The sequence below is a fragment of the Calypte anna genome, chromosome Z (genome assembly GCF_003957555.1).
Source record: "Calypte anna isolate BGI_N300 chromosome Z, bCalAnn1_v1.p, whole genome shotgun sequence".
Lineage (NCBI taxonomy): Eukaryota > Metazoa > Chordata > Aves > Apodiformes > Trochilidae > Calypte > Calypte anna.
In genome coordinates, this window is record NC_044274.1 from 33,656,118 (window position 1) to 33,678,812 (window position 22,695).

Here is a 22,695-nt window from a genome sequence, read left to right on the forward strand (position 1 = left end):
CATTGACCATTCCTCTCACCGAGAACCAGATTTAAAAAAAATACTTAACAAAGGAGTGCAGTAGGATTTAACGAAGGAGCCCAGGGAAGGATTCAGTGAAGCAAGAGTAAAATATGCAAAGAAAGGCAGTGGAAAATGGCTACTAGCACTTTAAGAAGAGATTATTTAATTCCTTTCCAGCATACAGAGCAGGAAGTTACTGTGCAGAGACGCTTGAATAGAGTGCCATACAGAGACTGTACAGGTATCAGTGAGTAATGCTGATTCCAAACAAGCAGCAGCACAGTACCTCATGTGATAAGGAGATCCTTACTCTAAAGGGCCATTACATCAGCACAGACTCTAATGCAGTGTTCCTCCCCTTTGCAATACGGCCTCAGCTTGAAGATTCCTGATAAAAGACCTGCATCTAATGTTTTGTTTTTCACTACACAAAGACCACAAAGGAAAAGATAAGTAGCAAACAGCTTTGGCCTCTCAGTTGTCAAAATTACTGCAAGTTCCTCTGCTGCAGAGGGATCTTCTCTGCAGTGAACAGTAAGTGAAACAGGAGATTCTCAGAGCTTCAGAAGCCAGGCAACTGTCTCTTTGGGATTGTGACTATGAAAAAAAGAAGTTTCAGCCCCTGTCAGCTACAGAGTAATAACAACAAGGATGCAACAAGCAACAGTTTATTTGTAGAAAAATCCTTTAAAATTTTACTACATTGTAAGATTAAGGAAAAAATAGTATTAATATATATACATACAATATATATAAACAAACACACATCGCACCATTAAATTACATGCTTTTTAAGACAGAGAATGGGTCGTATTCCCTCATATCAATTTAAAAGTTATCACTGCAAGAAACCTTGCTTCCTTTTTGTTTTTATCCCCATCAAAAGTTTCAAGTACAGGAAGTAAGTAACGCAGGATCTAATAGTAGAAAACTTGTTATACACAAATTACAACTGACAATTATGCAATATTATTCTGCAGTGGCCAACACTTGTGTTTTTTAACTCTATAGTGATATGAACTTTTACCTGAGGTGCATGGAAATAATAAAGCATGGTAATTGGCAAGTTGAAGAGATTTTCACATTATGATTTGACAGTAATTGAAGCTGATTAGGTATCACACATCTATACCCATAGTACTGGCACAAGAATGCTCTGCGTGAGTCATCACCAAGGTCTTAGAAGTGCAGGAAAAATTAAAAGGCAAGCACCACTTGCAATGATAAGCATGCAGACAATTGAAGTGAAACAGAGGTAGCATGTTCTTGTATCTCCAGCAGGGTCATTCAAATCAATGGCACCCTCCCCTTCTGCAAAAGGCACTCGCTTTTTCAGTTTTAAATTGTGGTTTTTAAATCAGTCAGATTGACCACAAATGGTGGACTTCTCTCCTTACAAATATTAAAAAATGTTAAGCGGAGGACACAATGAAAAGACAAAAAAATAGGTGTGAGAAATACACATTTCAGGTAACATGTGCTATTCCTCTCCCCTCTCCCTGCCTTTACGGGGAGAATAGAAATATTTTATAAAACAGTTGCAGTACATAATCCAAAAGTTAAAGACTTTCCAGTTAAAATGGCAGTATTAGGCAGCACATTTTTTATCAGGAATAATTTTAAAACACCATAAGTACACCAGCCTTTTTAATAGATAAAATAAAGAGCAACAATTCACAGTTGAAAGTAGAAAGTTTATGCACAAAAAGGTGGTGCTGGAGAATGACAAAGATTCTTTGATGTATAACCTCTTAAATTCAAATGCACAGAAACTCTTGTGCTGTATCTTTTATCCTTTCCGCAATTTGAAAAGATGCCTGTGCAAAACATGTGCTCTTACCGTGACACTACAGAGCTAATGGAGTTGTAAGACGTGCCACTGTTGCAACTGGAAGCATAAGCCTCTTGACCATTAGCATCTAAATTAATTTTGAATACAGAAGATGCTTTCAGTAGAAAGTCTGCTGCATCTCTGCGGCCTAATTCCCTCAGCTTAGACATCAGGATACCTACAGTGCTCTCAGGAGCATTACTCCACTCCTGCAGAAGGGCATGGCATGGGCTTGAGACAAAGTCATTTTGTGTTCCATTATTTGTATTGTACTTTGCAACAAGATCAGCAAGGCCCAGGTTCATGGCTAGAAGGCACCAATCTTTGCCCATAGGATCAGGTGGATCCAAAAGTCGACTTAGTTTTCTCCTGGTAAGTAGACTCAGATCAGAAACATGAATATCCATTCCTAGGCTTCCCTGGGAGTAGACATCAAGACACCCAAAACACAGTATACTGCTAAAGCTCTCTTTATATCCCCCCATAGTGTTAGTTAGTGATGTCTCCTTTTGACTCTGTGCACGGAAAAAGTCTCTAGGCTGGTACACCATCACTGGTTCGTGATGTTCCCTCAGCTGCTGTGGACTAAGGTAGTATTTTCCAGTGAGAAGGCCTGGTAAGGTTGTGGCTATTAAGTTATCAATGGTGCTGCATACAGAATCCAAGAATAAGCAGCACTTGATCTTCTCTGTTTCCAGCCCTCTAACTTGAACCTCTATACCCTGACCATGGTTGACAAGCAGCACTAAAAGCTCAGCACCACGATTCATAATCTTTGATCCATTTACCCACAGACGTATATCAGCATCTCCCTCTGTGCTTTGCTGATGAATCCACCTGCAGAGATTCACCTGAACTTTATGAAAAATTCCACAAGGAAATGGGGTAAGATGTTCCACAGGAACGATTCTAACACCACCATAAATCAGCACCTCATCCTCCTCATCTGTCCAAGACCTGTGGAGATTGTCAGTCTTTATGAGAGCAGGAATATCCACCATTGTTCCACTGCTAAGGTCCCTTGCACAAATATCCATGGCATCCAAAATCTGTATCAATTCTTCCACATCACTATCTGTCACCAGACGCTGGATGTCCTCTATAGTGTACCGACCTCTATAGTGATGGAGGGCTTTTGGGTTCTCCACTGACAGGATTTTTCCAAGGACATTTGAACAGAGCCAGCGAGGATCCAGAAGCACAACATCTTGGACAGTTTCACTCTGCATGATGTTGATCTATTTACAAAATGAAAGTTACTGTTTACAACCTGTGAAGCACAAGATGATACGCCATATCCTCTCTTTCCTAACTTACTGAGCTAAAAATTTAATTAACACAGCTGACAGGAGAAAAATAAACAGGGCAATTTAATTTCTTTTAAGTATTCAGAACAAAAAGCAGATCTTGTTCTTGATTTCCACTATTAACAAAACTATGAGAGCCTAACTATATCAAAGCCTAGTCCCCTCAGTCTATTTGTGGAAAGGTGTTATCCTGTGATTCAATTCTAATGGACACACATAAATTTCTCATATGCAGTGAGCACGTTAGCCACTACCTGCCTGGACAGCCTGGGTATCTTTCTGGGCATTTTATATTCTTACAACTGTAGCAGTAAACTGTAATTCTTCCCACCTGAAAGAAATAATGTTGAATGAAAGGGAAGCCAGAAGACAATAACAAAAAGCCCTATTAACCAGTCTCTATGTCTTGATGTCTTAAGGGGAAGCAGGAAAAAAAACCAACTATATATATTTGATTAAATCCCATTAAGCAATACCCCATCAGAACTGCAACTTGATAATAAAGGTATGAAATTTACATAAACACACTTACTTCTCCTATGCTATGCAACTGCTGTGCAATGTTCCGTAGGTCATCTTCACTTGCTAGAGGATTAAGCTGTTCCTGCACATCATACACAAACTGCTGCAAGGACATCAGTTGGTTGGGTCCATTAATTTTTCTCCATGAAGGCAGTGTGGAGATTATCTTTTCACACAGATGAGTCATAGGTGGACAAGTCTTACAAAAGCACAGAAAACATCCATTCATAATTTTACTCTGCTAGAATTACATTACTATTGTTACTTGCTTTTGTTTTGGTTTTAATGAAGCTTATAAGCTCTAATGCATCCATGACATACATTAATGCCTAAAGAGCTTCCTTTGTGATGGGCCCCTACTTTTCCACCTGGCATTCACTTACTGTAAGCTCTAATTTTTCTTAACTTACTGTAAACTCTAATTTTTCTTAATATGTGAATTCCAGAATCTTTTTTTGCTGAAATAAGCAAATTTTCCAGACATCACCATGACTACAAAAGGGAATCCTAAGATGTGGAACCAAGTTCAGTTTATAGAGTCCTGCCTTGTTAAACGTGCTGACTGCCTAAAACAGTGATTGCAGAAGGCATCAGTTGCCTCTATATACCTAGATGTTTATTGCTTCAATTATCAACCTCTAAGAACTCTACAAGACCAATTTACTTCAACAACTGAGACAGCAGAGTACCAGGTAATAAGATGGTACTTTTATCAACTGATTGTTTTGGACATTGGTGATGCTTACATTCTACACTCCCAAGCCACAGCATGCACATTATATACAACAAAGCCTTCCAGATTTCAGGCTAGTGAACAAGGCTGTGATAAAGTTTTGCCAGACAAAAAAAAGATTATTAAATTAAGACATCATTGGGAAAGTAAAGTAGGCCAAATTTTGCACAAAACGCAGATTTTCTCTTGACCTACAGAAGGAACTCAGCAATACATTCACTTTTAATTTATTTTTGAAAAACACCAGAAATAACTGCAGAAACTGTGTGTGTCACACAATTAAGAGAGTCTTGAGTTTGGAAAAAATTTAATCTCTTGAAATCCCTATGTAATTCCTTCACTTGGTCACCATTAGTATGGAAGTCTCTTGTGGATTCAAGGTGATGACATCAAAACATGTTTTTTTAATCTTTACTCTCATACACATGTACCTACACAAATACATACAACAACTTCAAGCACACATTTTTTAGTTAAAAGTGTAGTAAAAACACATATTCAGTTCACATCTTGTTAGCGGGTTAGGAACCTATCTCACTCTAGTGTTTGGTTTTTTTAATGAAAAACTTATTTGCCTGAAATATATTCTGTTTCTCTGCAATACTAGACTGATTAAAAATGAACAAACAAACAAACAAAAAAACAAACAAACAAACAAAAATTAAAAATGAGCAAACCAAATAAGAAGGACCCACGCTGGAATCGAACCACTGTCAATTCAAAATATGAAACTGCAACTTTGAACTGAAAATCTCAGATAATTTTCTGTCAAGGGAGATCATTCTGGTGACCTGCACAAACAACTACAATTTTGAAAATGATGACTGAGTCTTTAATGTCAGGATTATTTATCAACGGGTCTCTCATGACTTCTGCTAAAACACTCAAACCACACTAGTTAAGTTTCACAGTGAAACTGCATTTAGAGTACTACATTTACAGTAAATACACAAGATTTTCACATTTTGTCTAGCCCAATTCAGACCATTAGCCATTACTTACAGAAATTATCTGGCTTCTTATTTCTTGCAAATGATTTCTGAGAAGTTTCATATCTTTAGAACCAGATGCTCCAGCATCCAAGACAAATAACTTGTCTGAAATTTGAAGGTCATTTCCAAATCTAAAGAGAAAAAAGTGAGCAATTATTTATTCCATCCCAAATCTATTTTTATTTCTTAATTCAGTTTTCTTGAATTACACAAATTATCTTTCTTCAAAAAATGATGAAAAAGGTTATATACTGCTTACAGATACTTTAAAAGCAAAGACAGTAGAGCTGTTCTTTATTTTTCTTTAAAATAAATAGAGATACTGGAAGAAAATCGTTGTCTTTCCTAAGGAAGAAGGCTGAAGATGTGTAAGAAAACTACAACTGCATCAAAGGGCTCTTGATTACAAATGCTAACATCATATTAGGAAAGGGATAGCAGAAATTAAGTCTTCTGTTAGTATTCGTTGTTTTCTTCCTTCTTATCTTATGTAATTCATTTGTCACTGACACTGACACCAGTTCTCTTTCTGACTTCCTTTTGACCCTTCAACCACATGTACTTGTTTTACTAGCTCTGGGTTGATTCCAGCAACAAAGATCACACAGGTATTTTCTGGTTTATTACAATTGATTAAGATATTGCCCTGACTATTGTGCTGGAATTCCTCAGTCTGTTTCTTGTACACTCCAGAGAAGTGCCTATGCTCACAGGTATGAATGTTACCCACTTATGTGCTCACTGTGAATATAAATTATTGTTACTTTACACAATGGCACATTTGTGAAAAAGTTCCTAAAACTGGCACACTCTTCAAACATTTGCTGAAGAAGGAAAGAAGGTTCACTATTTTCTAGCTACCTCTTGGACAACCTTGTCACATTTGTGACTCCACTATATCAGGTTCTTCACAAACTGTACATGGAGAACCTCCAGACCTGTTTTTATTTTTCTCCATATACCTTCCAAATTGATTCAGAGCAAAGGATTGATTTTCTGTAAAGCTCCCTGCCCACTGCCCACTTTTCTGAGACTGGTGCAAAACCTGAGCACCAAGATGGCTGGGTATGTATTTGCTCTGCATGTATTCCAGTGTTTACAGGGTGAGACTTCTTGACCTTCAAGTAATTTTTGCACCACTTAGCTAATTTTACCACACTTGAGACAGCTCACTCACTCCAATACTAGTAAATGTTTCCATTTTTGCACAGTACAGGCTTCCTGTGCATTCTTAAAACAGAATATGATATCAGAAAGCTTAGGCCACATAAAAGCTTTTACATATCCCTATGCAGTTGAGCACTTCTCTTTCCCACTGACATGTTTAAACACCACGCACATTCTCCACTCACCTGTTCCTGATTTCTTTCAACAATGACATCTCTTTGTCATACCAAAACTCTCCCCCAGCAGGGCGAGGAAGGTTCACTATGTCAGCATGCGTGGCAACCAAAACAACACACAGGGGACTTTTCAGTTTTCCACCAAATGCTAGAAGAGAAACAAGACCATGAAGTACTATGAGACACGCCAATGGAGACAGCTGTCTTACTGATTTGGGAAAGTATAATACATTTTACACTCTTCATATCGGTCACTTTTGCAGTGGATTTACCAATATATTTATACTGTGCTTGTACCACAGATGCTTTGGAGCTTATCTACCTATAACATTATCTATAAAACATCCAATTTGAACAGTTAACACTATTTGGATCCATTGATACTACATGACTTCATTGTTTTAACAAAATCATTAATCAGTAACACTAATGATACAACTATTAACTAAAAATTATAATAGTGTGAGGAAGAAGAATTAAAAATAACAGCTGCTTGCAGGGGTTTCTCATGATCTTTGGATGGTCTTTAACACTACAGGGGTGGAGTAGAGGATTATAAGTAGAACACAAGATGACTACAACATTCAAACATTGGTATGAATACTATTTTATAGTACTTACAGAAACAAGGACCTCTCACTTAGGTGAGAGGTAAGTAGGAAAGGCTGTCAGAAACCATGAAAAAGAATGAGAAAAGGGAAAGGGGAAGGGGATGTGGAAGTGGAAGGGGAAGGGGAAGGGGAAGGGAAAGGGGAAGGGGAAGGGAAAGGGGAAAGGGAAGGGGAAGGGGAAGGGAAAGGGGAAGGGAAGGGAAGGGAAGGGAAGGGAAGGGAAGGGAAGGGAAGGGAAGGGAAGGAAGGGAAGGGAAGGGAAGGGAAGGGAAGGGAAGGGAAGGGAAGGGAAGGGAAGGGAAGGGAAGGGAAGGGAAGGAGAAAGAAATGGCATGAATGAGGTGACAGTATGGAATACATACATTTCAATCTTTTCTCAAGAGGATCTTCCATAAAAGAGGACACACTATTAGACTATTTTAAAATAAGACAAAATAATACTTCCAGCCAGGCTGTTTTTATCTAACAAAACTTCAGATGGGAGAGATATGTTTATACCACTGCTCAGTTATCATCATCTAAGAGCCACAAAATCTTGATTCATTTATAGAAAGCCACATCTTCCCAGCTCTCTGCATAGTACTCCAATGTATTTCATAACTGTAAATAATTTTTTTTTGTTGCAGCTGGAGGACTTTGACAAAATAACTGGAAAGTCACTCCAAAAGTTTAGATTTTTTAGATTTTTAATATGAGTTACTATATATTACTTGAGATACTTGTAACAGTTAAAAATGCATGGATACTCAAATAGAGCTGACCAGTATAAGCACTGATTGAAGCAAAGTATTTAGATAATGATGGTAATTAGATCAGCAAGAAGAAAATTCTATCTTGGTCAAACCATGAACTAAGTTTCCTTGCTTGACTGAGGAGCTGTGAAAAGCTTTCAGCAACTGTAAATTGACTGTATTTTCAGCGTTGATACTTTTCTGCAAATTTGTGAGCTTTTACTTCTAGAAAAAAATTCATGTTGGTTACGGCCAAATGCTTACATTGTTAACCTTGTTACTTCACCTGAAGTGGAAAACGAAAGATATGCAGATGCTTTAAATGAAAACTGAAGGTCTGCCTTGTCTGAGATAATGCATACAGAAACAAGCAGAAAACAAAAGAGAGGGGAAATACTCTTTGCACTATGCATGTATTTGATATGCTTGTCTGGTGAGTCCCTAGCAGTCTTATAAATGTCCATGAGTTTCAAGTTGGATTCACTGATGGGAATAACATTTCAGTTCATAGAACCAAAACACACGTCAGAGCTTGGTTCATCCATCAAACTGTCACAGTTTTCAGACCAATGCTCAGCTAAAACATGAACAAGTTATATGGTGTGTATACCTAGATGTACAGACTTCTTAAGAGAAAAAAAGTTATTTAAGTTAATTTGTTTGCCTGCCAAGTAACTTCAGTTTCTTAAAAAGCCTGAATATAAAAGTAAAAGCTTTTACTTATAAAAGTAAACTCACTTAAAACATGTGACAAGTTTGAGAATATGTGAGTGAAATTTACTAGAAATACTAGTTTTTGTACACTTTGATCCACCAAAGGTTAACATGTTTGAAGTCCAGCTCTAGTTAAACTTTTTATAGTGGCAGGTACTGAATGGTAATGCCACTCCCCAGTGTTCTGTCCTGTTCTCACTGACAAGAATTGTTTATGCTGGAAACACTGCTAATTTGGGTTAGATGTAAGATGTATTAAAGTAACACATATAAAACTGGTTTTAAAGGCATCTAACCTACTGAAGCACTTTTACATGCAGCTTTTCTGACATACCACTTCATCTGCAACTTAGAGATGTAAATCCCAGTGTGGCTGCTCTATAGCTTGGAACCCTTTTTAGCTGGACTAAGTGATGTGTACAACTCTTTCAGGCCTGTCCCACAGATAAAATTCCCTTTCTCTAAGAAATCTTGTGTAAAGTTTGCATGAACACACAGGGATTGAGACACATAATAGCACTCAAGACAGAGGATATACAAAGTTGCAGAGAAACATAAGGAGGTTTATTATATAGTCCCCTAATATTTCATTAATAGGCAGAAAACCATACCTATTGGCTCCTCGACTGGCACTAATGATTTCAGGAAACTGAGCCAAAAGGTCACTTGGTTTAACTGGATTTCATAAGGCTCCTCGAGACTAAAAAGCACTATGTGAATTGCAGTAGGATCATTTGCAGCAAAATAATCGTAACAGCAGAAATACACAGGATTCCCAGAGAACTCCCAGATGCTGAAATCACCAACTCCTGAAAAACAGACAAGCAGATGAAGTGATCACACTTTGTCAGTGAGCATGAAGCATCAAGACAAACAAAAGAGTTAATCTGATTTAAACTTTCACAAAGATTTACTGCGTGCATGTGAGAAAGCGAGACTGCAAATGCAATCATGAACAAAGGGAATAGGTTTTAGTCAGTCTCAGAGGCCCAGAAGTTGGGTCCTCACAATCTGTTCCTTTCTCACATTCCCTTCACCAAGTCATCCAGCTAGGTGACACGTGGTAGCACCTGTGTGTTAAACACATCAGCCTTACATAATTAATTGGCCTTTGTCTTGCACAGATCTTTTAATTCCCTTGAAAAACAAGGATAACAGCTCTCATTCTTTCCCTGCTCATCCCCCAAAAGCTCAGTTTTTTGTTTTTTTTTTTGCTTTTTTTTTTTTTTTTAAAATATATTTTTCTTTTTAACATGTTACCACTGGTATTAAAAAGAGCAGAAGGGCATTCTCAAAGAAGCCACTTTGCTTTACAGAACTGTACTACTCACATCACAGTGTTATGTCAGGACTGAAGAATCATCATGTTATGGATCCTAACAGCAGCGTGCTGCTTTTTGTCATTTCCTTTAACTTGAGATGAAGAAAGCATTTGTGTGTTACACTGACACACTTGTATTACCGCTAATTAAATGCTGATTGAGATGCACCTCAACCCTGTAGAAGCCAGTGACCTCCAATCTGCTCTTACGAGTACAGCTATGCAGAGTTCACCCATGAACAGCACAGAGAGAGAAAGAAACCCCTTCTGACACTGTCTTTCACTGCAGAATTTGACTTCACTTGAAATTACACTAGAAGAGGAAATTAGCCTGGACAAAGAACAAACTTTAGCTACATGCCAAACTCTTCAACAGCTAGAGCAAATGTTTTGTCACTGTATGAGTTACTGTGCATATACTTCACTCATTGATAGCTTTCTCTCTTAAAAAACCCTCTTGACTGACCCTAATTCAGCAGCTAATGTTTACAAATAGTTTTCCTTATTAAGAGATCCTACTGAGAGAGGTCTTACTACTTATTTAACATTAGTATGGCTAATGTTGTATATCTACTATTTGCATTGTCTTATCAATCAAAAGCCACATATGTACTTATAACAACCCTTGTTACTGTAACTGGTTTCACCTGCAGAAATAACTGCTCAAAAAAACCCAACAACAACAAAACCCCACCAAAACCAACCAAACCAAACCAAACTAAACCAAAAAAGAAATTAGAAGCTCCTAACCCAAACACCATATAGTATTAAGTGAAGGAGCCTTCACTCCAGCCTGCCAACCCATTCCTACTATACCAAATCCCTCCTTCCTCCTGTCCCATTTACTCACGTAAAAACCCATTTCTATTACAAAGATCTGACATAAGTGATTACTTTGTGTATAACAGGTGGATAACTTCATGCAGATTTACTTTCTCAGTCCCCCCCGAGTTGGATTCTCAGCCAGAGTCAATACCATAACAAGTCAGATTTTTAATTTTTTTTTTTTATTATTAAACCCAAGCAAAATGGCATCAAGTATCCCACCATATTAAGGCATCCTAGCCTAGGGCTCTGCTTACCATGCAAGTATGCATTTTGAATGTCAATGGCCTTGGTGGACTGGTCATCAGTAGAGAAGTGAGAGTGATGAGCAGGTGAAACAAAAGCTTCTAATACCCCTTTGGTCAGGCCTGGCTCAAACATCATACTACGGCTTCTCACGCTGACATTCTCACAACCAGGATACAGATTTGTAATGCTTACTGAAACTGGGTCAGGGAAAGGAAAATGAGATTAGAAACCATGTGAAAATCCCAGTCAGATCACTGCTAAGTAAGTATGTAAGGCACAAAAGCTGATTAAAGAAACCAAACTGCACTTCACACGGAGGAGATGACTCCCAAGCTGTAAGCATACACAACTACATACTGAGTCTGAATAATGGAAAGGGAAATCTTAAGAATGGCCTCAAATAGCACTTACTGCCCTTTACCAGGCAGACTGCTGGGTAGGAAGCACAGGAAAAAACCGAATTATTTGGTAATGAAAGGTTTCAGTAGTTAAAATCTATGTTAGTTTTATGTTCTGTGTTCTTCTATAAAGATACACTGTTTTTTTAGCTAAAGACTGCAATTTCAGATCACGGGCTGTTTGTGTTGACATGGAAATGCTACGTATTCATACAGTTGATTCCTGGAAGTAAGGATAAAGATACCACGGTGTAACAACTGTTTCTGGGGAGGTGTGGGAGAAAAGCAGGCCTTTAACCAAGATTTTCTTACTAGTAAGCAATTTGTTTGGTTCATTCGAAACTCAAGCGTCCCTAAACATAAAAGAGAAACGAAGGACTTTTTAATTGACCTGCACCATCTAGTGGAGAAAGAAAAGATTGCGTTCCTCCACTAGTCGCATTTAACTACTCTCCATGTATTACACATAAAAAATTAGGTATTCTATAGGTATGGTATAGAAAATATATTTAATATAGAAGGAATCTACCGGTAAGCTTTAAAATGATATTTTCATTTTTTATCTTCTTCCAGATAAATATTTAGACCTCTAAATTCTTGTAGATAAATACATGGTGAATTCACTTATTTTTATAAAATTTAAAAAACTTTAGCATGTGATTGAGAATAGACCAAATCGTGCTAGTTTAAATGTTTACCTTGTCATTCAACCCATAACATTATTTACATGTGATATAATTATTTTAATCTGAACAGAAGATACTGAAATAAGCAAAAAACCTAATATATAAACATTAAAACAACACCATAGTTTGGTTGCGTAGAACTGCACAGCCTTAAGGTGTGCATAGCACTGCACAACTTTCTGGCTTTTTATGCAGGTAAGCTGTTTTCAGGAACGTGCTTAAAATTCACCATTATTTCTGTAAATACTTGCCAATGTGACCTGGCAGCCTTTTTTTTTTATGATGTTGTAAATGCCTAACACCTATCCTCTGGTTCTGGTACCAAGCTACATAAAAAAATAAATAAACCTGTCTTTAGTCAAAACCTTCCTGAATGGCTTCCAGCAAATGATATTCCTTCAATGATTTATCTCCCCCTGTATGACACAGTACATTAAGATAAATAAAGATCTTCTACTTGATTAATTTAATCAATTTCTTTATTCTGTTGTCACAGATGGGTTCCCCTGGTGGAAAGTAAAGCACAAACACAGTAACAATCTCTGTGCCGAGTATGTTGCCTTGCTAAGCCTCTCAGTGAGAATACCTTTATAGCTTCCTCAGGTGACAAGAAAGGAGAGATGGAATCTACCACAAGGCACTTTTTTAACATTGCTTAACATTGATGCACGAAACCTAAACCTGCAGGTATTATCCACAGGTTTTTAAAGAAAAAGGCAAAAATGACCTCACCTAAAACTTACATAGTAGTACTGCTTCTAAACATGAATTTAAATGTGAGGTCCTCAGAGTGCCTGCATAGCTTGCAAACATTGTGTAGCCTTTCCTTGTTAGAGAAGTGATGCAGACAAATAGTTGATGACTCTTTCCAGTATCCCTCTGCAGCAACTGTAGCTTCTACCAAAGCTGGGCATAGCTAGTTCTGCAGCCATTCTAAATTCACACAAGCCACCCAGTGCTACATGGACAGTTTCCCTATTATTTGCAAAAAATTACATCAGTTTAGAAAACCTCCTTGTTTGGAGACAATTTTCAGTACCTCTAACTTATCCACTGGCCTGATCCACTCCTGTACCTTACAGAAAAGAATTCCAAGGCACCAGAGGCAGTTCTGAATCTTCTGTTGTTACTTTAAGTTCATATAAAGATGCAGCAATTGTTTCAGTTTTGCAAAGAGTTTGCTGAAGTTACTCAAGCAGAAAGGCTGACAGAATACTATCCCCAGAATGAAGATGGTGGAATCTACTCACAACACTGGCACTCATAGCCTAAAACTTTTTGTGAAAAATAAATGCCAGTGTTCACAAATCCTGTCCTCCACTCTGCAAGTTCAGTTATACAGCACGTGAGTAAAAAAACCCTACCTACTTCTACACACTTCATACCTGCTGCTTCTCTTTGTTCTTACTTTTGGTACAAGCCTGCACTCAGACATCAATATCCTGTCTGCTTTGCTTTTTTTAACACATTTAGCCTGTCCTGTCTTTTCACAGCACAGCCAAGAGCTCAGCTCTTCCTTAGGAGATAGGCAGACTAAGAGGAAAATGTTTTCTTTTTCACCCATTACAAATTCAAAGCCATACCTGAAGGCTTGGAAGACAAAGGAGATGGGGGAAATCTGGTTGAGTTTGTGGAGGAGAGCCTAGGTCTACGTCTTCGAAAAAAGCTTCGTATCAGGCCGCACTTGAGAGACTCCACGAGGGTTGTTTTACCAGAGCCAGAGTGTCCAAACAGCTTCAGTTTAATTCGGGGCTGTGGATTCTGAGTGTGCCGCAGCTGCTGGATAAAAAGCCCCCGATGCGTGTCCTAAAAGTCAACAAAAAGAAGAAATCAGAATGTGTGGCAGGGAAAGTCCTTGCCCTAGTAAATCATACGTCTTTTCTCTTTGCCCTGCAAGAGGCAATCAGACACAGAGGCTACATTTCCCACAGAAGCTTTAAAACTCAACAAGGGAACAGCATACTATCATGTGTTTCTTGCTACGGGGAGATCTGCTTGAAGGAAACAGGGAGACAGCAGAAATACAGAAATGCAGCTCCTATCCTTTACTGTCTCATTTAGAGCTGGGAGGAAGGCTCTGTTGTTCTGCATTGGTATTGAACTTAACATGTAGGATGAGTCATTAAATATGCACCTACAACTCCTGAAAATTATAAGCATGAAGCAATTAAGCTTCATTGAGCATTTTGACAGACACAGTAGTGCATATAAGTTAGCTCCTTCCTTGCTAAGAGGCATTCATTAAATAAGTTAGTCACAACGCAAGTACTGCATCCCTCATGGCCAATACCAAATCCTCTGCAAGAGCTACTGTGACAGTATGTTCTTCATGTGTATGGCACTAGAAACAAAACCCTCAACAAGCACTGAAAACAAGTGCCGGGTACGCTATTTAGTAGACGATGTTGACCATTTTGAGCAGTACTAGAATATTTTCAGTGATCTTGATGTAGTTTAGTCACCTTATATTTACATCATGACTAAAACACAAATTCACCCACTTGCATGCAGAAACAATATTTAGTGCAGGGATACAACTATGAATCCTTTTATGACAAACTTCTACAAAAGCCCATTGAAGTAGAAGCTTGAATTTCAGCACTTCCTGACATCTTCACTAACATATTTTAGAATCCCAGCGAGCTCAGATTTACTGGCAGGACGTGATTCTGTTTCACCCTGGCAATGCCTGGTATGCATCACCTTCTATTGCTACTCTGGAATGGTAATTTATTTAAGTTTTTCACAGACTAACCAGCATAATCAAAACAGGATTGTTTTAAAAGATCTGGCTGTTGCCTATAAAATCATCAAGCAAAATGTTCCCTGAACATTCATGGCGTAAGTGACGCTGCCTATCCAGACCAATCAATGTGTATCAGATGTGTGAGGCTCATTGCCATACAAGCCCAGATCTGCTTTGCATTTGAATTGTCAGGGGGCTTGAAGATACTGAAACTGCAGAGTTAAAAAAAGACATTGAGAATTTATGCTACCATTCCATATGTCATTAAATGTTTCCAGAAGGGGCACAGGTCCTTCATGTATCATAACCCTAATTAACTAAAATGGTGATAGTGGAAAAAAAAGGTTCTCCTGTGGGATGTGCTAATTCTTGATATTTTTCAGTTTCTCCTCAACACATTAGATGTTTTGCTAGGCATTGTCTAAGACAGGATAAAATAGATCAGTGATGGAGACTAGATTAGCCATTTTTGTTAATATATACATACAAGCTTTAACTGAGGGAGTATCTTATCATATGATTTATGGGCAAACTTTTCTTGGGATCTTAAAAACATAAAAACATCAGTTAAAATTAATGTATTCCCAACCTTTTTAAGTCTTGCAAGGAGACTGGTTACATGTTCATGCTGTTCTGCTCTGGCAAGATCTTCTGCTGTTTTCCCATCCTGTTAAACCACAAATTATTAGCAGTAGTTCCTTTCTTTTGCCCACATTAAAAAAAAAAAAAAGATCACATGCAATATAGCCCATCTGCTCAATGCAGTAAGAGAATTGGTGTTAAGATGCAAATTAACTAGAATAAAAAAACCCCAAACCAACAGCCAGTAATAATTGCCCCCCTACCACAATCCCTGGGTGTTTTTTTTTGTTTTGTTTTGTTTTTTTTTTGTTTGTTTGTTTGTTTGTTTTGTTTTTTAAATTATAAAAAAAAATCCCAAACCAGTACAATGCAGAACAATGGCAGTTCTTTTATAATTTGGCATCTGGATGCCACTGCAACAAAATATCTTGAATTCAGGGCCTGAGAGCAATGCCATCACTTCCTGCCTGAATTCGTCTTCTCACCAATTAGAGGACGATAGTGATTTCTAGATATTACATGCTCAACAGAGCTAACAGTTTAAACAGTTCACTGAGCAGGGGAAAATCAGCATACTCACTCACATTACTAGCAGGTGAATTTTTTTTACTAATGGAGAATGAATGACAGTGCTGTATCAGTCACTAGAGGTTTCCAGAAAGCAAGAACACTGTAAGGCATGTGGTTTAAATTGCATCAGCAAATTTGAAAGGAGAAGAAAAGCTGCCTCCAGCATTCTGTTACTGTGATCTAATTACCCATGTTTCACAGGTGAGCAGTTTAATTTTAAAAAGACTGAAAGAAAAACTGCACACGCTTTTCAGTCTTCCAGTGACACTAATGCCACCGTGTTTCTTTAAATTTTGGTAACAGATAACTAATTTATGAGCACTTTGCTTCTCTTTCTTGGGTTTCTATCTTTGATTTTATTAGTTTTTTAAGTGAAACCTGCACTGTCTTAAGTAGTTCCCAAGGTTACTGTATTCTCCTTACATATGAAATAATTATCTTTGACAACTGAGTGTCCACCTACAGAATTAATTTTCAGCTTTCCATAAAAGTTATTATGCACTCCAGAACTTCAGATAATTCCAAGAGAACAGGAATAGAACATTAGCAAGAAACAGCTAATACTGTAGTTTATGGCAAAATGAACTGGCTAAATCTGAACCTCCCCCCCTTTAAATTCCCTCCAGAGTTGACATGTAATCATAACTTTAGTAAAGAAACATCTCAAGGCATTTTTTAAAATTAGTTTTCCTTAAAGAAGATGTATCAAAGGGGAAGAACCTCTTTATGCTGACAGTACTCTCCAAATCTCAGTTAACCCTGGGTGCCTGCTGTATGAGAGAAAGAGTGGTCTAGTGGTTGGGCTGCTTTAATACTTTAGTGCTTCTGGAATATCCAATTGCTGGAACATCCAGGGGAATCCAAAACCTTCAAATAAAGGGGAAACCTTGATCCCCTTTCGGGAATTTCTCTAGGAACAGGATGTGGCTTTTGCCTACCTAAACTGTGAATTTTATCTGGTCCTCCAAATCTTTGGCCTCCTCTTGATCTTTGGCCAAAGCAGAACTGCTACTCTTCCAGAGCACAGAGTGTTCCTGTTCCAACATCTGGTTGCAGATGGCTGGCAAACTCCAGCACCAAGCATGCACGCAGCACAAGATCCTTCTGCAAGGACACTGCCCCTTTGACTCTGAGTGTGTCCCACACCTCTGGATGGGTACACCAGAAATGCCCTGGCGTGACCTGGGTAACTTAGTACCTTTGCTTGTTGTGCCTCATTGCCCCATGGAGGTTTGTTCTGAATTCAAGCCTGGCTTTGGATAAATAGCTGTACACAGTGTTCGTTTAGCTGAGTCACAGCTCTTGAGGCACAAAGAAAAAGGAAATAAACATCTGGTGAGTATTTGGCAAGGAGAGTGGAGGGAGCAGATCTGCCAGAGCCTGACTGGTGAGCAAGGTTATGAAGGGATGGTGCTGACTGCTTCCAAAACTGGAAAAATGGCAAGAGAAATGGTTCGAATCACTTACAGGTCTGCACAAATTTGTGCACACAGAAGGCCTACAGGCCTCCTGTAACAGTGGGATAGAATTGTCATGACCCAGAACTCCCTTTCAAAATCCCAAACAGATTCCTGACCTCAAGAGCATCTGTCTGATACAGCTGTCTTATCTTGGTTCAGACTGCTGTGAAGATTGAAGACCTGAAAAGAAGCCCTGTCAGGGGCTTTCATACTAACCTTTTGCCATATGTCCCACTGACCTAGCCCCTGACTTCCAGGTTTGACTTTGAACCTGTCTCTTCAAAATTGACTTGCCTGGTGATCACTAGACCTTTGGCTGACCACAAGCCCAACTCCTGACATTGACTTTACCACAGACATTCCTCATTGTCTCCAGACTTGTCTGGAGACCTGGACTCATCTGATGCTGCTTGCCATTGTAGGACCTGCTCTGCTTGCCTTGCTTGGGTACTGTGGGACTGAGCCCTTGTTGGTGAGGACACAGTTCCTGCTTGCCTTGTTGTTTACTCTTGGCTTGTAGCTCATTTTCCCACATGGAGCAATGCCTTATCAACTGCATTGACTGACAAGTGTCACTTCTAAAGTCCATGGTCATCAGACCACACAGTAAACACAAAAGGCAGAAAGACCTGTGGAGTAGCTGAAGGGTACCCCAGAGCATTGGCAACAAGCACCAAGGACAATAGAAAGAAATCTAGGTAAAAATTACCCCTAAATAATGATTTGGAGGTATTTACATTGAGAGGGGCTAGTGGTTCAGTTCAATTTAGACTTATTTGATTGAGATAACAGGTGGAAAAAGCATTTGCTTCCATGAATAAGAAAATAACAGATGGAAGCTCCCTTTTTTGTCCAAAACATTGACCAAATAAAGTTGTTTCATTTTCTAGGTGTTCAATGCAGAATGGAGAGCTCACTAAGAATTAGAAAATACATAAGCAAAACAACAAACGTATTTCGTTAACTTATGTTCCTATTAAAGCTTTCTTGAAAAGTACAAGGTATCTATAAGCTGAATAACAATGCATAAGCAAATCTGGCATTTGAAAAAGGCTTGGTTACAGCATCCATGAAAGAATTTTTCACACCTGTTGGCAACACTTCATCACAATTTATGACTAGCTCCTTTGCTAGAGACCAGACAGCTATGCCTGCGAGAGATGATCTTGAGTTTTAAGTTTAACTGGCCATTTGAAAGCATCTCTGAAAGTTTTTAAGCAAACTGACAATTTTATACTTGGTACCATTTTAGTAATTTCTGTGAGAAGAAGCCAAGAACATGGTGCCATCTAGCATGTGAGCAGAACTAAGGGGTTTTTTAGGCATTCAACTATTGGAGATGATTGTATATTCCAGGAGCATAAGGTTTTCTTAGTCCACTTAAATGACATTCATGCAATGATTTTCAAAGTCAAACTCCTAAAATAGGCTTAAGCCTGGGAAGGAGGCAGGGAAATTACACTGCAGCCCAGTTACTTAACAGCACTTAAAAAATTCAGTTCCTCAGATATGACATTCTGAGAAAAGAGAAAGAAAACTAATTCTACTGCACTGGCTTGGAAAAAACTCTTAATAAGACTTCTCAAACAGTTTCATACCTGGCACTCTAATGCAAAACCGAAATGACAAATCACACGCACTTCCTCCCTTCCTCTACACTTTCCCCCTTCTTTCTGACACAGTACTGCAGGAATACTGCATGGTTATATACATTCAGTCTGTTTCTCCTGACATTTAATTCAGCATGACTCCTTCAAATTGATCTGAAGAGATAGAAAGTACTTTTCTCTTGGAAGAATAAGTCTATGCAGGCAATTATACCAACACAGCTGTCATTACATAAATGAAGTGACACAGTTTAAGAATACTCTCATCACCTTTTTGTTGTATCTTTATAGCATGTAATAGTGAAAATACAGCTGCACAATGGGACATATGTAAAAAAAAAAAGAGACAAAAGTAGGTGACAAAGGAAAATCTGTAAAAGGCAACATGAAGTCCACTGTAAGCACACTTCATTATTATTAATCGGAGCTATGGCAATCTACAGTCTAGTAGTTATCAGAAAGTCATTTTTAGACGCTAAACTTGTTTAAGCCACAATTCCAGGTTAATTGGTTTTAATGACTACTTTTTCAACTCTTTCTCCAGTCATGTGAGACAGATGCTTAGAGAAAAAAAACTCGAGCCAAATGTAAAAGAAAACAACAGAAATATCTGCATTTTCTACCAAATGGGTAAAGCTAATGAAACAGAAGTTTTCTTCTTTTTTTCTCTGTTTTAGCCTTCTCAGGAATATTTTGTAGGAATTAAAACACAGACTCAATTAAAATCTAATCACAGTAAGATTTCAATATACTGAGCAATAGCTATTTCAAAGCAGAGTGCATAGGTAAGAGTGAGAACAAACGTAAACTGATTCAGTGTGTCTGAAAATAAAACATGATTACTTTGTTCAAAACACAGATAATGATGTATATGATGCCTATAATGTATCATTTTTGCATGAGATGTGCATGATGAAGGCCATTTTATTCCTGCTGTGGTTATGTCTGTCAGGAGGAATGTTTCTCACTTCAATAAAAATGAAAAACACCTTAAATGGTGCTAACTGGATTTACAAGGATTTACTGGTTTTACAAGGATAACTACATGCTAGTTCATCCATTCATTTCCTCACTCCTCCCTCACAAATCTCCACCATGAAAATAAAACTTTTTAATCCCCTGAAAACACAGAAAGTATTTAAGATATATACATTTGTACACTAACTGCAGCTGATGTGAAATGATGCACATCTTAACGCCAATGAGTGACGTGCTGTGCCACAGAATCACAGAATCATTAAGGTTGGAAAAAATAATCATCAAGTCCAACTGTCAACACAACACCACCATGACAACTAAACTGTGTCCCAAAGTGCCATGTCTACATGCTTCCTGAATGTGTCCAGGGATGGTGACTCCACCACTTCCCTCAGCAGCCTGTAAAGAATTTTTTTCTAATATCCAATGATACAAGTAAACCTTAGACAAAGAAATTCTCAGCTATAGATGAAATGATATTTGTACCTTAATTATTTTCATATTTAGAAATAAGGAAACAAATGGACAAGAGAATGCTTTTCAAGCTGTGGATATTGAACAGCACATAAGAGTTTTTAAAAAGTATTTCAAAATGTAATTATACTGAACCATTGCCCCCTCGCCCCTTCCAGAAAAAAGATGAATTTTTTTCTACGATCACAGATATAAGTAGTATTTCAATACGAAAAAAGTATTCTCTCCACACTTACAGAGGTTAAAGCTTCTACATTGGCACCAGTGAGACACAGGAACCGGACAACATCAAGAATGCCATTGTTTGCTGCCAGATGTAAAGGTGTTCTTCCATACTAACATGAAGAAAAAAGTTCCATTATGTTAGTCTAAGAACTTCACCCCAAATTTTATGACTAGTAATCAAACATACTGTGCAATTATAAATACTGATACACCACAAACATCTTTAAGAAAAGGTAAGAAAAAATACAAAGAAAAACTGTAAGGAAAAAAAATAAAGCACAAGAGCTTAAAGCTCAATTAAAAACAAAGGCCAGATTAGACCTTTTAGGCTATATTTAAGAACTTTTTCTAATCTCTAGTAAATTTAATTTTATTTTTCTTAACTAAATCTGAACCCTCTAAGCAACACAAAGTCCTTATGCTTTAAGGCTCTGGATTCCAGTACATTCAATCCAAGTATTGCTGAAGATTACATATCTGCAGTCTCCTTCCTTCTACCCAGAGGAACAAAAGGGATGACTGTAAGAAGTCAGCCTGAAGGAATTTGTGCCTTCAGCCACAGAGGGGTAAGTGCTGTAAGTATTCATTCTCCAGTTTTTGCTTTCCCTCCTGAAACTTTCCACAGACAACATGACCTCACGACATCCACCACTTCTGGTTTTTCTTCATGTTCTGAGCTACTGTTACAAATACCACAACCAATACCCACTCTTTAGTGCTGAGATGTAATCTGAACAAAGCAAAGGTATGTAGCTAGGGAGGAAGTTAGGTATACATGTCAGTCTTAGAGCTGTGGCACAATACACTGTGAGAATTCACTTGGGCTCATCATACATCTTTAATCATCTGTTCAACTGAAGCAAGCTTCAGTAGACTTGCAAGGCAAGTCATTTAATGCTCTAAATCTAGCCACTCCAAGAAATAAAAAAATAAAAGGAAAAACAATTTTTATAAAAAAGGTCATCCAGTGCAATTGGTAAGGTAACAAACAATGCAGTTTAGTACTCATATTCCATTTACCTTATTAGTGACATCCAAATTACAACTTGCTTCACAGAGTGCCATCACAATAGGAACATTCCCATCTTTGCAGGCCACATGCAAGGGTGTGTTACCATGCCTGTCTTGGAAATCTACAAAACATCCTTGACTGATGAGAGTTTTAACTACTTCTATTTGACATCTTCTCACAGCAAGATGTAGCGCTATATGCCCATCCTGAAATCACAAAACAGTTTGTGAGATTCAATCATGCTAAAAATCAAAGCATTCTGCAGAGTCACCACAATTTCATGTAAACGGGTGCATCTCCTTGCCTCAAGAATCAGAGTGGTTTTATTTTTATTTTGATGGTGAAGGCAGGGAGACGCACAGTATCTGTCAGAACAAATCAGCTATGAGATGAAAGCAAAATTCTATGAAGCCACTGGGCTTTGCAGTGGAATGGATGAAACACAAATATACACTTCTACTGACAACTTCTGTAGAAGGTGGGAGAGTGAGCAACAGTAACAAACAGCTGAATATCGTAAGCCACTGACAGTTTACTGACAGAAGTTAGTGATGCAAAAATTATGCACTCTGCTTAGTGATCAGTAACTTTAGAGACAGATGTCCCCATGGACTTAGACAATGTTATTGGAAAAAAGCACTTATTTTAGAATCAAAAGCATTTTTTTTAACTTGCTTTAATAACAATTTAGAAATGCTCAGCAACAAAGGTAGCTAGAAGGACAAGCATACTTAGAAGTATCAGCAATGAAATACAAAATCTATTTGTTGGGATT

At 38.0% G+C, this 22,695-nt stretch overlaps 1 protein-coding gene across 5 annotated transcripts in view; it reads right to left on the minus strand.

Annotated features, from left to right (window-relative positions):
- Positions 1–655: 655 nt before the first annotated feature.
- DAPK1 (death associated protein kinase 1) overlaps positions 656–22,695 on the minus strand; it is an 85,026-nt gene continuing 62,986 nt past the window's right edge. For 3 of the 5 annotated variants that reach the window (XM_030467642.1, XM_030467643.1, XM_030467644.1), the window contains 10 exons: positions 21,929–22,126; positions 20,920–21,018; positions 15,602–15,679; positions 13,850–14,072; positions 11,191–11,379; positions 9,399–9,596; positions 6,741–6,879; positions 5,399–5,519; positions 3,674–3,862; positions 656–3,072 (listed from right to left, as the gene is read on the minus strand). In XM_030467642.1, the coding sequence (XP_030323502.1) occupies positions 1,840–3,072; positions 3,674–3,862; positions 5,399–5,519; positions 6,741–6,879; positions 9,399–9,596; positions 11,191–11,379; positions 13,850–14,072; positions 15,602–15,679; positions 20,920–21,018; positions 21,929–22,126 (2,667 nt within the window). In that variant the 3' untranslated portion in view covers positions 656–1,839. The remainder of the gene's footprint in view (positions 3,073–3,673; positions 3,863–5,398; positions 5,520–6,740; positions 6,880–9,398; positions 9,597–11,190; positions 11,380–13,849; positions 14,073–15,601; positions 15,680–20,919; positions 21,019–21,928; positions 22,127–22,695) is intronic. The other 2 variants (XM_030467645.1, XM_030467646.1) reach the window with 2 other exon arrangements.